Genomic DNA, 14,527 nt, shown 5'->3' on the forward strand with positions numbered 1-14,527 from the left:
AAAAAAAGGCATAATTGGTCATGTGACTGGGATGCTGCAAATGACCATAAAGGTAGGCTGGTTATTAAGCATCCAAAATGCAACCACGTGATGGAAGTGGCCATTAGAATTTAAAATCTGAGTTGTAAGTAGCCTTGGAGAGTGTTATAACTTCAAAGAGTCACTAAGCTACTGGTTTTAAGTCGACTATCTGTATACACAAGCAAGAGGAAGAAATAGTATACAATACAATTTCATTTAGAAGCCACAATACAATTAGTAGTTTTCCACATTATACTGAATAAAATACAGGATAACTGGGAGATCCATGATAAGTATTTTAGCTGAAGTACCAGGATTGAATTATACATTAATCCTTAAAAAAAAAACCGAACACCTTATAAACTTTCAGGAATAAAAATGCACAGCTTATAATGCAATAAAAGTGGGAATCATACTTTAATAATGCATTAATGTAAAAGTTTGGAAGGGCCATCGTTATCTGACCAAGTTAGGCTACTTTTCACTGTAGCGAGATGGAGGGGCAATATTGCAGGTTTCCATGGTAGAATCACTCACTGCATGCTATATGGAAAGACAATAGCATTGAACTCTAGTGGGCCGGTTACCTAAATCCCCTCCGCTATAGCTTTCAAGAGCTCACAAATATTTTCGCCCAAAAGCAAAGCACAAACTAGTGTCAGTCGAACCTAAGCATAATCAACTCCTTCAGGCATGAATATTCTTAAATATTTATAGCATGTGAATCGGTGGGCTATTGCCTGGTCAGACTGTTTCGGGCTAGATCACTGGCTGGGCCTGCCCACTCACCGCTGCACTATCCTTTCCATATATAACTAACTTTCTGCTTGTTCCCCCACTGCTCAGATGAGTTCTGCATTGCACCTGCTGTCCTCACTGGAGCTACCCAAGTAGATTAGCTACATGTTTGAAGCCGTGTTTCAGCCCCAAAGAGGCGGGTGCGTGTGTGAGTTCACAACCAGTGAACCAGTTGTTAATATAAGTGCACTTCTGATGTGAATGATAACTTACATACATTGTGGCATCCAAGTGTAACGATCAACTGGAATCTGGTTTTTCAATTAAGGATATTCCTTCTTAAGTACAGGTAGTCTTCATTCAGCGACTGTCTCAAACAGTGACCTTTTGCAGTTATAACAGTGTTGGAAATGTAATAGCAACTAATGCCTACATTTATGACCTTTGCAGCATCTCTATCAAGTCATGTGTTTGTCACAACAGTCAGTCAGCACTATATTGCTTTATCCTTTGGTTGATTTGTTTTTTCCTTTCCTTGCCCCGTTGCAGATTGCTTAAAACAAGCTACAAGATTTCCTGAACTGCTTTTGTCCGTGCATAGAACTTCCTCCAAAGTCCTAACTACAAGCAACAGCTCTGTGATCTTTATAATTTGATTAGAACAGTCCAGCTCACTCTGAAACCGACAAGATCCTAATACAGTTTCACATGGAAGGCTTTTCTTTGCCTCCTAAGCAGCTGCAAGCACAACAGCCAACCTGCTTTTCCTTTCAATGTCTATTGCCTATTATGTGCCTGCTTACTTTTCTCTAATGAATGTAAATACAAATTGCACTCTAGTTAATTATTCTAGCACTGAGATGAGTATTGCAAAAGGTGAGGGAGGGGGGAAAGGAAAGTTGAACAAAAATCATAAGCAGTTACATGGTTTTCACATAGCAACCACTTCACTTAATGACTGAGCTGCTGGAACTATATATTCAGTAATGCTAAACAAGAACTACCTATATATTCAATAATTATTCAGAAGAAGCATTGGCAAAGTTCAAAGAATTAAGGTCCACAGTCAATATTTTGAGGAGATGAAAGGGAATGGGGACGTCTCTCTGAAGCAAGCTGCTCTCCTTCTCACCCTAAAAACTGCCCCTAAACAGTCCACAAGTGCCTCCCCAATTCAGCAACCCCTGATTTACAGGACACGTAGGAAGTGTTTAAAAATCCTCAGACCAGTATTTGATTTAAAAGGAAGCTAGGGATTGGCATTAACTAGCTTACCTTTTAGGTAACATTTCCAAAATGGCTAAAGGAGGAAGCAAGATAGGATCACCTGGCTTACCTAAGTAACTTCTTTCTTGGCCAGCTCAAAAGTGCTGCCTTTTAATTCCTCCCCCCCCCCAAAGGATATGGTAATGCAAGAGGGACATAACTTTCTGCCCCTTTTCCTTTCGCTGGGGAAGGGATTTGAGATGGCTTTTCATTTAATTAGTGCATCAAGACTGTCAAAAGTCATTATGCTTGATTTTGCAGCAAGGATCAGCAGCAAAATAATGCAATTTAACAGTCTGCCTTCTAATGAAGAAAAACAAAACTCTAGAAACCACAATGAGATTCATGGAGATTCTAGGTTGCTTTACCTGCCTTTCAAATTTCCCAAATCCTCAGATTAAGCCTCCAATTTAGTAAAAAAGGCTTAAGCATTGTTACTGTTTTTGTAGAAAGTTCAGTTAATTTCCTACAAAACAGAATTGATCACACTTTCAAGGTTTATAAATATTATAATTATTAGCATTACTCTACCAGCCATATTTTAGGAGGAAAAAAAGATCAATTTTATATCAGCATAGAAATTTAGGCAATGGTAACAGTGGAGAAATATGTTAGAAATATACAAAAACCCAGCTTTCATATGTAAGGAAAACTACTCCCTTTTAAATTAAGCATTTAAAAGTTAATACTTATAATCTGTGTTGCTATAGAAAGATTTTAGGTTCTTTTGATAAGCCAAACTTCGTTATGCCTGTTTAGTAACTTAAATGGACTGTCATAACCAGCTGTATAATAGATCTTTTCTTGAAATGTTCTTCCATCCCGCCTTAAAGTTTCAGCAAGTGCCTGTATTTCATCTTGATTTCTTTTGGCTTTAGCAAATCCTCCAAATGATCTGTTAAGAACAGACATACATATTTTGAAAAAGCAGTACTTAGACCAAACATACAAAGTCAAAACTCAAAATTAGTGTTAATTAAATACTTTTTCCAGAATTTAAGCACTGATTTATATTATTCTTAGTCATCTATCATCTGTCCTTTGTTTAATTTTCTCATAAAGAGAATCCATCCATATATCATAAAAACAGCAAACTAATATACCCTCATGATGTTTTCATATGCGCATGGAATGCTGAACCAACATAAATTAGTTCTGAATACAAAGAACAATGAGATTCATGACTTTAAAAAAAATAACATGGGGACCAATTCCAAAGGCTGCTTTAAGAGAAAGAACAAATGAGAGGGTGCAAATGTAATGGCATATAAAATACCTTTCACAGAATACAAATTTCATCCATAGAATACTTGTTTTCATCCTCTAGTTTCTTTTTAGTACTGTTATTTGTACTGTTAGATCTTAAGCTAAGTTGTCTAAAAATTGAAAAACTGCATATTTAGTAATTTATAATCACTAAAGTATCTGAGAACACCTGACGACTTTTGATTTTAGCAGTCTTTTTTAAAATCCCAGAATATTTAAAACTATATACAACATATTTTATCCACCACAAGGGGGCAGACAAAAGTTATTAATAATTTTAAATAGCTTTTAGCTCTGATATACTCCATTACACTCAACTCTTGTAAACAAGAGTTATCTTTCATCTTAACTGATTAAACATTATTATATTAAGATCATTAGAAAGGGTGTGGGGGAAACCTTTCTCTCACACATACCAACTGGCTAGTTAATAATATGTAGCAGATAGTAATAAATAGATATTTTAAACAGGGACTGTGTTACCTGAATAGATTTTTTTAAAAAAACTATTAAACTTCAAAAACATTGCTATCAACATGTCCTTTAAATATAAGTGATAAACTGAGACCCAGTCTAGTCCAGACAAGAAACACTAACCAATGAGTACTAACACTTTTATTGTAAGATAGAATAGAATAGAATTCTTTATTGGCCAAATGTGATTGGACATACAAGGAATTTGTCTTGGTGCAAATGCTCTCAATAAAAGAAAAGATACATTCATCAAGAGTCAAGAATCATAAGGTACTTTGTAAATAATTGGACAGTGTTGAGGGAATTATTTGTTTAGCAGAGTGATGGCTTTTGGGGGAAAACTGTCCTTGTGTCCAGTTGTTCTGGTGTGCAGTGCTCTATAGCGTTGTTTTTGAGGGAAGGAGTTGAAACAGTTTATGTCCGGGATGTGATATTTTCACATCCCTCTTTTTGACTCATGCAGTATACAGGTCCTTGATGGAAGGCAGGTTGGTAGTAATTGTTTTTTTCTGCAGTCCTAATTACTCTCTGGAGTCTGTGTCTGTCTTATTGGGTTGCCGAACCAAACCAGACAGTTATAGAGGTGCAGATGACAGACTCAATAATTCCTCTATAGAATTACAATATGTCTGAACATAATATCTCCCCCCCCCCCCATTCCGGCTTGCCTTTACAGTCCAAGAAACCAGAAGTTAATATTTACCTGACAAAGACCGTCATTGCTGGCTTAGTTTCGATGAAGACCTCTGCTTCTGAAGGCCTGGGTGGGTTTGCCTGGTGCTGAGATGGCAAATAAAAGGCAACTGTTGTGATGGACTCAGAGAACGGGCCAGCTCCTGGCTGGACATAGCATGTCACTGGAGCTGTCATAGCTATCTTTGTTCCTGCAAAAAGCAGGAAGAATCATATCACTAGCCCGACCAAGAAGCAAACTAAACACACTGCTAATCTTTAAGGATTAAGTCTTTAAATTAGGATGCTAAAATCCTGAAATCTCTCATACATTAAATAATACTATCATCAGCCAGAAACAATGATTAAAAGAGTTTCATTACAGGCAAACATATAGTTCAATATTAAACTGCACACAAAATAAATATAATCAAATGACTAAGCTGAAGCTAACTCAGTCAAAACACCAAATATATTTACTATGTTTTCTGGGCAGAAATCCAGTTAAACCTACAAATAAAGTAACTTTAGTAATATTTAAAAATGTACCTGACTACTGCAGAGGAAAATTGGTTCCAATGCAATCATTAAAGACTTCTTTGCAATTTTAAACAAAAATTTAGAGGAGTGAGTCAATTTGACCTCATAATCATTGGTAAAATGAATGTCCTCAGAATGGTTGTTTTTCCTAATAACTTTAAGAACTTCTTTATCTATATTTTGAAATGGCTATTAAAATATTTGTATGTGCCTTTAGCCAGAAAATAGAGAACAGCTTCCAATAAAAGATTTTAGAATATGCATGTAAGACATTTAGGAAAGCAAACATTTTGGGAAATGATGAAATATATCTGTGTGGCATGAATTTTTTTCATGTGAATAAAGAAGAACAATTTCAGGAAAATAGGATGCATACATTGGTGCCCCAATACCCTGTATATTACCTTTTTCATTCTTGCCTTTAATATAGTTCAAGAGCTTCATGAAGCCAGCATTGATGGCTGCATCCCAATCTACGGTTTTAAGAGATGTACACACCCATTTGGCAGATTCATACTGTCGAATTTCATAATCGGATGCCTTTAAAAAAAGTCCAGGTCACAGATCATGACATTGTTACTACATTTGCATATCATAAATTCTGAAGGAATTCATTGAAATACCAACAAAAAAACACATATTAAACTATGGTTGGTTAAGAGTGACAATGGTTACTGGGTTAGGTGAGGTTAGGGCAGACCCACATTTGACCATAGAGCTCATTCAGTAACCCAAAGATGCTTTTCAAAAGACAACTGGACTTTGTTGTTGTTGTTTTGTCCTCCTTGAATGTGTTTTGTTTCTCATCCAAGAAGCTTCTTCAGTTCTTCTTGGAACTTCAGTATCTTCTTGTATGAGAACTGAAATATATTCCAGGAGAAAAAAATCCAAAAAAGTCCAGTCACCAATGAAAAGCACTTTTGGGACAACAACCATGACCTGAATGATTGAGCATCTCCATAGACATTCATTCAGTAACTTTTAGTCAGCCACACCTGAATCACCTGTGTTTTGAGAATAGAAGAGTTGGTTAGAGCTCATTGGAAGAAAAGTAGGATGTAACACAGTAAATAAACAATAAATGAATAAAGGATAGAACATCTTTAAACAGGAGGCATTGTATTGACAGAAGGATTGTTTAAACCCAATTTTTTCAACTTTATTTAAAAATACTACTGCCATCCTGCAATCTGATCTTATAGCACACCCAGCCTCATTTAGGTACTATGACTGTGCACACCTCAAAAAGTATTTGAAAAAAGTGCTTGACATATGCTCTGAACATATGCACAGTACATCTCTGTAATCACTAAAGCAGCCCAAGTTTTTCCAGGCTTCTGCCCAAGGCTGAAAAAGAGCTGCTTCAAGGAATTCTGCACTGGCTCTACATAGAAAAACCTGCTGTTTTCATGAGTCAGGGGTACTAGCCTCACTCAAAGTCTTTTCAAATGTGTGAATGACCCTACTGGAGAATATTCACAAATGCATTTAGTGATGTGATAGTTTAAAAATCCATGAAAGGTTGTGATTCAAGCAAAGAAATAAGGATTAGTCATTTCCTCAGTCAAATTTCAATCTAGCTGCATTACATGCTTCAAAAGAAAACTACACTTTCCTTTATGGTAGAAATGTTTAGAAAAAAAATGGAGTGCAAAAAATTACTACAGAAGTAAAGATAGAAAAGATCTATGCTCTTCCATCCCAGTGTTAAATGTCTAGTTTTTATTGCAAAGAGAGGGGGAAAATGGGCTTTACATAGATTTGCTCTCTACTTTGGTAGTAATTTCAAGTAACATTCACGAAGTTGAAACACCTTTCAAACATGTTTAGGTCATAATTCCCAGGACTTGATGCTAACAAGGCTATCCATGCTGCAATTCTGGATTTTGGCCTCCATATACCTGACAGGTGTCAGGTTAGGACAGGCTAATCTCTTCACAGATATGAAAAAAGAGTAGTGATAATCCTTGCTTTATGGCTATTTGTTCAGTTAGAATTGAATTGAATTGCAGAATTGGATGGGACCTTGGAGGTCTTCTAATGAATAGTCCAACCCCCTGCTCAACAGGAAACCCTATACCATTGCAGACAAATGGTTGTCCAATCTCTTCTTAAAAACTTCCAGTGTTGGAGCATTCAACAACTTCTGGAGGCAAGTTGTTCCACTGATTAATTGTTCTGTCAGGAAATTTCTCCTTAGTTCTAGGTTGCTTCTCCCCTTGATTAGTTTCCATCCATTGCTTCTTGTCCTGCCTTCAGCTGCTTGACTCCCTCTTCTTTGTGGCAACTCCTGAGATATTGGAACACTGTTATCATGGCACCTCTAGTTCTTCTTTTCATTAAACTAGACCAGGGGTGTCAAACTGGAGGCCTATGGGCCGGATGTGTCACATGTAGGCCACGCCCATCCCAGCTCCGCGAAGGGGGGAAATGTCACAAAACGTCACGTGACGGCAATGTGATGCAGTGAGTTTGACACCCGTCAACTAGATAGTTGACTGTTCAAAGTTATGGAATAGCTAGAAAAAAATGATGTGATAGTCCTTGACTTACAACCACAATTGAGATGAGAATCTTGCTTTTTGAGCAAAGTGGTTGTTAATTCACTATTTTTTAATCTTTCAGTGTTAATTTGATTCAAGTTGAATAGGCAAAATTAATCTGACTAATCACAAGTTGATGAAACTAGCAGTTAAATTATTTAACTAGCAGTTAAATTATTATTATTGAATTAAAGCATTGCCCTTAGCCTTTTGTAAGAATAACAGACAGGCTGCCTTTCAACGCCAAGAATAGGGCAGAACAAGCACACAATTTGAACACTCAGCACTTTGCTCCTCCTGTTCATCATATGAACAGATCAAGATAGCTACCTTTTTATGGCCATCTCAACTATGGTCTGGCTATGTCTGTTTGTCATCTCAAACAAGGACATGGTTAATCTATCTTTGAAGGAAAGTGATTTTATTTATTTATTAAATTTATATACCACCCATCTCACTAGTGAGGTGACTTACATGAGGAGATAGCACAATCAATATGCAAGGACTGCTGGTGCCCAAGTCCTCATTCAAGATGGCCGATAAGAGTTTATTTGGAGTATCCCACAGTTTCCTATCTAAAAAGACCACCTTGTACTACTTAATTATAGGACTGCTCCCAAGGAGAATCTAACTTATGTATTGCATAATGTCAATGCATACAAAAGAGAGGAAGGCAACAGTATAGGATGTGTAATATCACAGAAGGAGGGAAAGGAGCCAAGAAAATAGAGACAATGATGGCTACATAAACAAAACAACTTTCATGCTGGTGAACAATGGAAGCGTGTGAGAGAAGCTCAGGTTGTCTCTTTCCTAATTCTGTCTCCTAACTTGGCCTAGCTCAAAAAGTAGACAAGGAGTAGGGGACATATGAAATTAAGTTTTAAATTCACATTGTCCCTTTAATATTGTTTTTTCTGGGATAGTCACATCTACAACAGCATATATGTAGTGACAACTTATGCAAAGTTAGTACTAGAGATGCAGATTTTATGGCATGGCTAGACTGAACTAGAGGCAGTTGTGCAAGAAAACTCTTTTTATTATTTTACTGCATTCTATTATTATAAAACCTAAGTAGAACATTATATAGTGTGCATACGATATTGACTGGAATACCAACACTAATATTTAGATAACTAAAAATTTTAAAAATAAAAAGATATTTATATAAATATTAACTGTGATTATTAAAATGTCAGTCATAAAGTTATTTAACATTTACGTCCAAAGGTAAAAGTGGCATTAATAAACTGCAATGTACATGAAACTATTTGTTATATTATAAAGGTTTCCATTTAAGCTTTAATACTAAGATCTCCATTGTATTATTGTTTGTACATATTAAAGAAAAAGAAAAACAGACAAATAATAGCAAGCTATTTGGTTTCCAATTTTCCCCTTTTAGTGCCCCCAACAATTTACAGTGTTTATATGCATTTAGACCCCCTTAGAAGCATGCCAGGAAATTCCTATCATCTAACGTTCGAAACCACATACTATGGATTTAGCCTCTACAATCTCTTTGGGTTAATTTGGGTTAATTTAGAATTATCTGGATCTTCTGTGGCCTGTAAATTTGAGCCATGGTGGAGCAGTAGTTAGAATGCAGCATTGCAGGCTAATTCTGCTGACTGCCGATTGCCAGCAGTTCGGCAGTGTGATTTTCACAGACTCAAAGTTGACTCAGCCTTCCATCCTTTCGAGGTGGGTAAAATGAGAACCCAGATTATTGGGGGCAATATGCTGACTCTGTAAACCACTTAGAGAGGGCTGTAAAACATTGTGAAGTGGTATAGAAGTCTAAGTGCAATTGCTAAATCTCTCAAGATAACTTGGATAATTAGTCCCATTACTTGTTGAGGCTAATCCAAGGCTGGAAATGCATAAGTCACCTGATTTGGTAATGCAGTCCATTTAGGCATCTCCAAGCCAGAAGAAAAAAGAGCTTGTTTTATAGTCTTCAACATCCTATATGAACAAAAAGAACAATGTTATAGCTCTTCTATAATCTGGATTAAACCTACAAGTTCATAAGGTTCAATCCTTTTGAAAGAGGATCTGCAAAGGATTTTTAGCTTGTAGGTTTTTAATAACTACAACATAAAGCAAACATTTTATTCTCATCTCTTCAACTTCTTAAGTTGATGAGAGGAAGAAAAGCTATGGCTAAGGGAACAAGGAAAAGAACTGAGTAACAAAACTGTAAGCATATACGTTTGCAGAAATGGCTAAATTGACTTGTTTTAAGGCTTGTTTTAAAAAAGAAAAGCATATGTAGTGTGGGTGTGTGGAGATGTTGTGTTTGTAACAGCTGTAAAGATCAGAAATTGTCTCTTTACATTTTTTTCTTTTCCTTTTGTTAGCTTTCACTTTATCTTTACATCTTCTTTTTCTACTTTTTCTTTCTGTAGTTTTTAAGCCTATATAAAAATATCTAGTAGTAACAATTACTTTTTTTAAAAAAAAAGGCTGTAAACACAGATATGGCCTGGAAACAACTTCCTGGGTACAACTTTGCTCTGAGACAACCTGCTCTTTTAACTGGGTTTGTATCGTGTCCTCCATAGCACCATGTTGGATCACTTTGGTAGAACTCTCAAGGCTGAAGTAGAACCTCTCTTGGTAGAATCCTTCCCCTAAATAAGTATTCACCTTTCCTTAAGTTGATAACTCTTGCATTTCTCCCAGAACCACTTCTGCTTTGCACTGCTTCCAAATGTGAGGGTTTTCCATTTATTCTGCATGCCACCGAGTAGCAAGTCTCCTTTCGATTCAAAGAATAAAAGTCTCAATTCAGGAACTCTCACAGCTGCATCACCTGGCAAATCCTGCCTGATTTGCTTTGCTCACTCAAAGGGCTAAACCTGACCCTCTTCAGATTTTGAAGAGTTCAGTTGGGACAGCACTTCTCCAGGGGAAAAGACCTATGGAAGGTGCACCTCTGTAACTGTCTGGTTTGGTTCTGCAACCCAACAAGACAGACACAGACTCCAGAGAGTAATTAGGACTGCAGAAAAAACTACCCACCTGCCTTCCATCAGGGACCTGTATACTGCACGAGTCAAAAAGTAGAGGGCTGTGAAAATATTTACAGACCCCTCACATCCTCCACATAAACTGTTTCAACTCCAAAACGATGCTATAAAGCACTGCACACCAGAACAACTAGACACAAGGAGAGTTTTTTCCCCAAACGCCATCATTCTGCTAAACAAATAATCCCCTCAACGCTGTCCAACTATTCACAAGTATGATTTGATTGCTTATTGTACCCTATGACTATCATTAAGTGTTGTACCTGACGATTCATGACGAATGTATCTTTTCTTTTATGCATACTGAGAGTATTTGCACCAAGACAAATTCCTTGTGTGTCCAATCACACTTGGCCAATAAAGATTTCAATTCAGTTCAGTTCAAAACATAACTACCAAAACAAAATTTATCCCTCAACTCACCTTTCCGTTAGCCTCTTCTCTGGTCCCCAAGCAGGAACTTTTGCAAAAAGCAGCAGAGTTTGAGGGGGGGGGCGGGGGCATAACATTTCTAGCCCCAAGAGTCGTGGGGCGGGGCTGCCCGGCTCAGGATGGAGAGAATAATTATTCTCCTCTCGCCTCCCCTCCCCCCCCCCGAAAATTGCACAAAGAATCTGGCGGTCACTGCGGGGGAGGGGGGGTGTTGGCGATACGGAGAATTCGGTTTTCTGATTGGTTGCGAATGGGCGGCTTTTACGCCCATGGGGGATTTTAAGGGAGCCACGGCCGGCTATTTGGCCGGACCGAGAGAACGAAAGAGGGCGGGGAGAAGAAAAAAAAAGCTTTTGGTGGCGCTTGGTGTGGGTTGTCGCTTGGTGTGGTGGCACGGTCTCTCGGGGAAAGAAGGAGTGAGCTCATGGCCTCCTGTCAGATGCCCAAAGGGGGGAGGAGAGGGGGAGATGAAAAGGGCTCTTTGAAGCAGAAGGCATTCGTGTTTATCTCGCCCGCTCACTCCCACAGCGCCGCATTTCTCTTCGCTGAGGGAATGCTTGCGTTTTCGTCGCTGCGCCGACGGCAAGTGCGTTTTTTTTTTTTTTTTTTCCGCGCTGCGAGATGCGGAGGAAAGTTTGGCACTCGAAGTTTGCGCCCTTTTCCGTGTTTGGAAGTACGCACTGGATGTTCACTTGACAATCCCACGCTCCTTTTGAATTTACGGGGAAGGAGGCGCTTGGCACTTTACACGGCAAAGCCAAGCAGCAAGCAAGATTTCACTGTTAGGGGTTGATGAGGGTCCTCTAATAAAATTTTGCCAAGTGTTACAAGTCTCTTTTCTTTTCTTTCTTTTCTTTTTGTAAGAATGCCAAGTTCTTCTTGTGTGATTTGCGGTAAGGACGCAGGCAATTCGCAAAACTTCAGGGTGAGAACAGTGAACTTCGGCAAGGCTTCAGAAGAAGAGAGCTAAAATCTGAGATAGTTGGATGTGCACCTGAATCATTGTGCAGAATAACGCACCTGGAAAGGCTGCTTCGATTGCAGATTGTTCCATATGTTTCACTTGCATAAAAGCTCATTGTTAGGACCGCCAGGAATAGTAATAGTTACGTTGCAACTTTCAATTGCTTGTGCATACATCAATATAGATATAAAAGTTTCTTACCTGTCCAACTCTTATTCTCCCAAATGTCACAAGAAGTATGATTAAACTCTCAAGGGGGATTAGTAATACCCTGGTAAGAATGTCCCAAAGGACATTTTTCAAGAGGCAACCGGACTTTCTGAAAAGTCTAGTTGATTCTTGAAAAAGCACCTTTGACTGAGAATCTCTATAGACATTACCGATAAGAATGCCATTTTTCATGGCAATGATCTTGCCATCCAATCTAGCCAGTTGTATGGGAGAGTTTATATGCTCAACCTATTTGAGAACTACATAAAAGAACTGGCCTTTTTAGATATCATAGCAACAGCACTTAGGAAATACTGTTGACTGCATTAAAATTAAGGATTACCATATCACTAGTTCTCAGATTTATCTAAATCTCAAATATTCTGTGAACAACAATATATACATATGTATAGACTTTTATCTAACATTCAGAGCCTTCTCTATGATTTCCTATGTTCTTCGAACACCCTTCTGAGCTTGGAAATACTCACCTTTGAGCAAGTTTCTAAATATTAATAATTTTAATGTATTTTCAAAGTACTTAATTTTAATTTGGGTTTATGGGTTTATCTTTTTATTGTGAATTGCCAAGCAATCTTGGTAGTTACTGATATATAAAGTAGGGATGGGATAGAAAGAAAACTATTATTAGACTAAGAAAGTAGAGACAGTCTGAAAATAATTGGTTTCCAATATTTATTATGTTGATGCAATAATCTGTCCAACTAGAAAGGCAATGTCAGTCAAGTGACTTGAATTTAAAGAGGATTGGCCTGTTTAATTCCAACTTATTTCTTAACAGCTTCTACTAAAAATAAATAAGCAATATAGCCATAATAACAGTATTAGAGAGGTTATATTAATGCAATCATTTAATTAAAAACATAGAATGCCAGTTCAGCGTAATGATGTTAATTCATTTCTTAGTGTAGAATGCATTTGTCCTAAAAAGTTTATTTGGATGACAACAAGCAATTGCTTTTTGAAATAAATATGATTTTTTGAAATAAATATGAATAAAGCATCCACATCAATTACAGTAGATATTTATTTACTTATTTGATTTGTATGCTACCCATCTCACCTATAGGCAATTCTAATTTACCAAGAAATTATTTGTTTCTATTTTTACTAATATGTCTATGTAAAATGTTAGTTATCAGATAAAGAATAAGTTTTCCCCTATTGATGGATATTACTTAAAGCATTACTTTGCCTGTTGACTTATGAAAACTATGCAACTAAACATTCATATAGATATGTTATTGATCAAAATAGTGATAATTGTTCTCAATTTTCTTTCTTTTTAGGCTCATATCTAAAACTATGATTTTGAAATATAGCCAAAAATTCAATGTTTGTTTATTTTAAAACATTTATATAGTCACCATTGTTATACCAAGCTCCCAATGGAGAATTAAAGAATATTATAATAAAACAACTCAAAACTATATTAAGACTGTTAAAACCATAAGCATTAAAACAAAACAAAAACCTGGCCCCAAGTTAAGCTTCTGGCATACAGTCACCTCATTCTGTACCAGCACTTGGTTAAATCTTCAGTGCCTTCTAGGCTAGGAGGATCGAGGTCTGCCATACCTCAGAGGGAAAAGTATTCCAGAAGGGCAAGGGAAAAGGCACATTTCCTATAAGGTGACAGTGTATAAATAAAGACACCAAGAGTATGCCTATCCTATCTACCCAGATAGAATAATCCTTTTGGAAAGGTTATTCTCACAAATAGAGAGATGATAGAGATGATAGATTAGATGGATAGATAGATTAGATGGATAGATAGATTAGATGGATAGATAGATAAATAGATAGATAGATAGATAGATAGATAGATAGATAGATAGATAGATAGATAGATAGATAGATAGATAATGGATGGGTAGAGGAATAGATAGATTAGATAGATGGATAGATACATGGACAGATTTTGTAGTGACAGAAATGTCACTAGAATCTACCTGAAGGGCAAAATAAATAAATAAATAATTTAAATACTTCGTTGTTTTTAATGTAGCCATACTTAACTTGATCTTATATATAGAATTAAAAGGTTACAGGATTTGTTCTATTTAAAAGTAGAAAAAACACGAAATTACTTTGTACACAGTGCAGAAAACCACCGCATTGGTGTAAAAGTATCTCATTGTGCCTTCCAATAATCAAATCTCCATATTTTCCACTTATCTTGAACACTCAAAAGACCACACATTTATTGTGTGTACCATTCAGAGACCGTACTCTCCAGATACATTTCAAAAGTCATGTATAATCTGTAGTATTTTGATATGTAAACTTGATTATTTGTTGAATTCATAAAACATCTAAGAAATAATACTGCATTACAAACG

General features: G+C 36.8%; 1 protein-coding gene across 1 annotated transcript; it reads right to left on the bottom strand.

Annotated features, from left to right (window-relative positions):
* HEBP2 (heme binding protein 2) lies at positions 1 to 11,237 on the bottom strand. The gene is made up of 5 exons (XM_026666171.2): positions 10,982 to 11,237; positions 9,416 to 9,491; positions 5,382 to 5,517; positions 4,469 to 4,649; positions 1 to 2,920 (listed from the first exon to the last, which is right to left on the bottom strand). Exons 1-5 carry the CDS (start codon positions 11,065 to 11,067, stop codon positions 2,743 to 2,745), a joined length of 657 nt encoding a protein of 218 aa, XP_026521956.2. The 5' UTR covers positions 11,068 to 11,237; the 3' UTR covers positions 1 to 2,742.
* Positions 11,238 to 14,527: the final 3,290 nt, after the last annotated feature.

This window comes from Notechis scutatus, chromosome 1 (genome assembly GCF_049901735.1).
Source record: "Notechis scutatus isolate UNSWTSFEM ecotype Mainland chromosome 1, rNotScu1.2, whole genome shotgun sequence".
Classification (NCBI taxonomy): Eukaryota; Metazoa; Chordata; class Lepidosauria; order Squamata; family Elapidae; genus Notechis; species Notechis scutatus.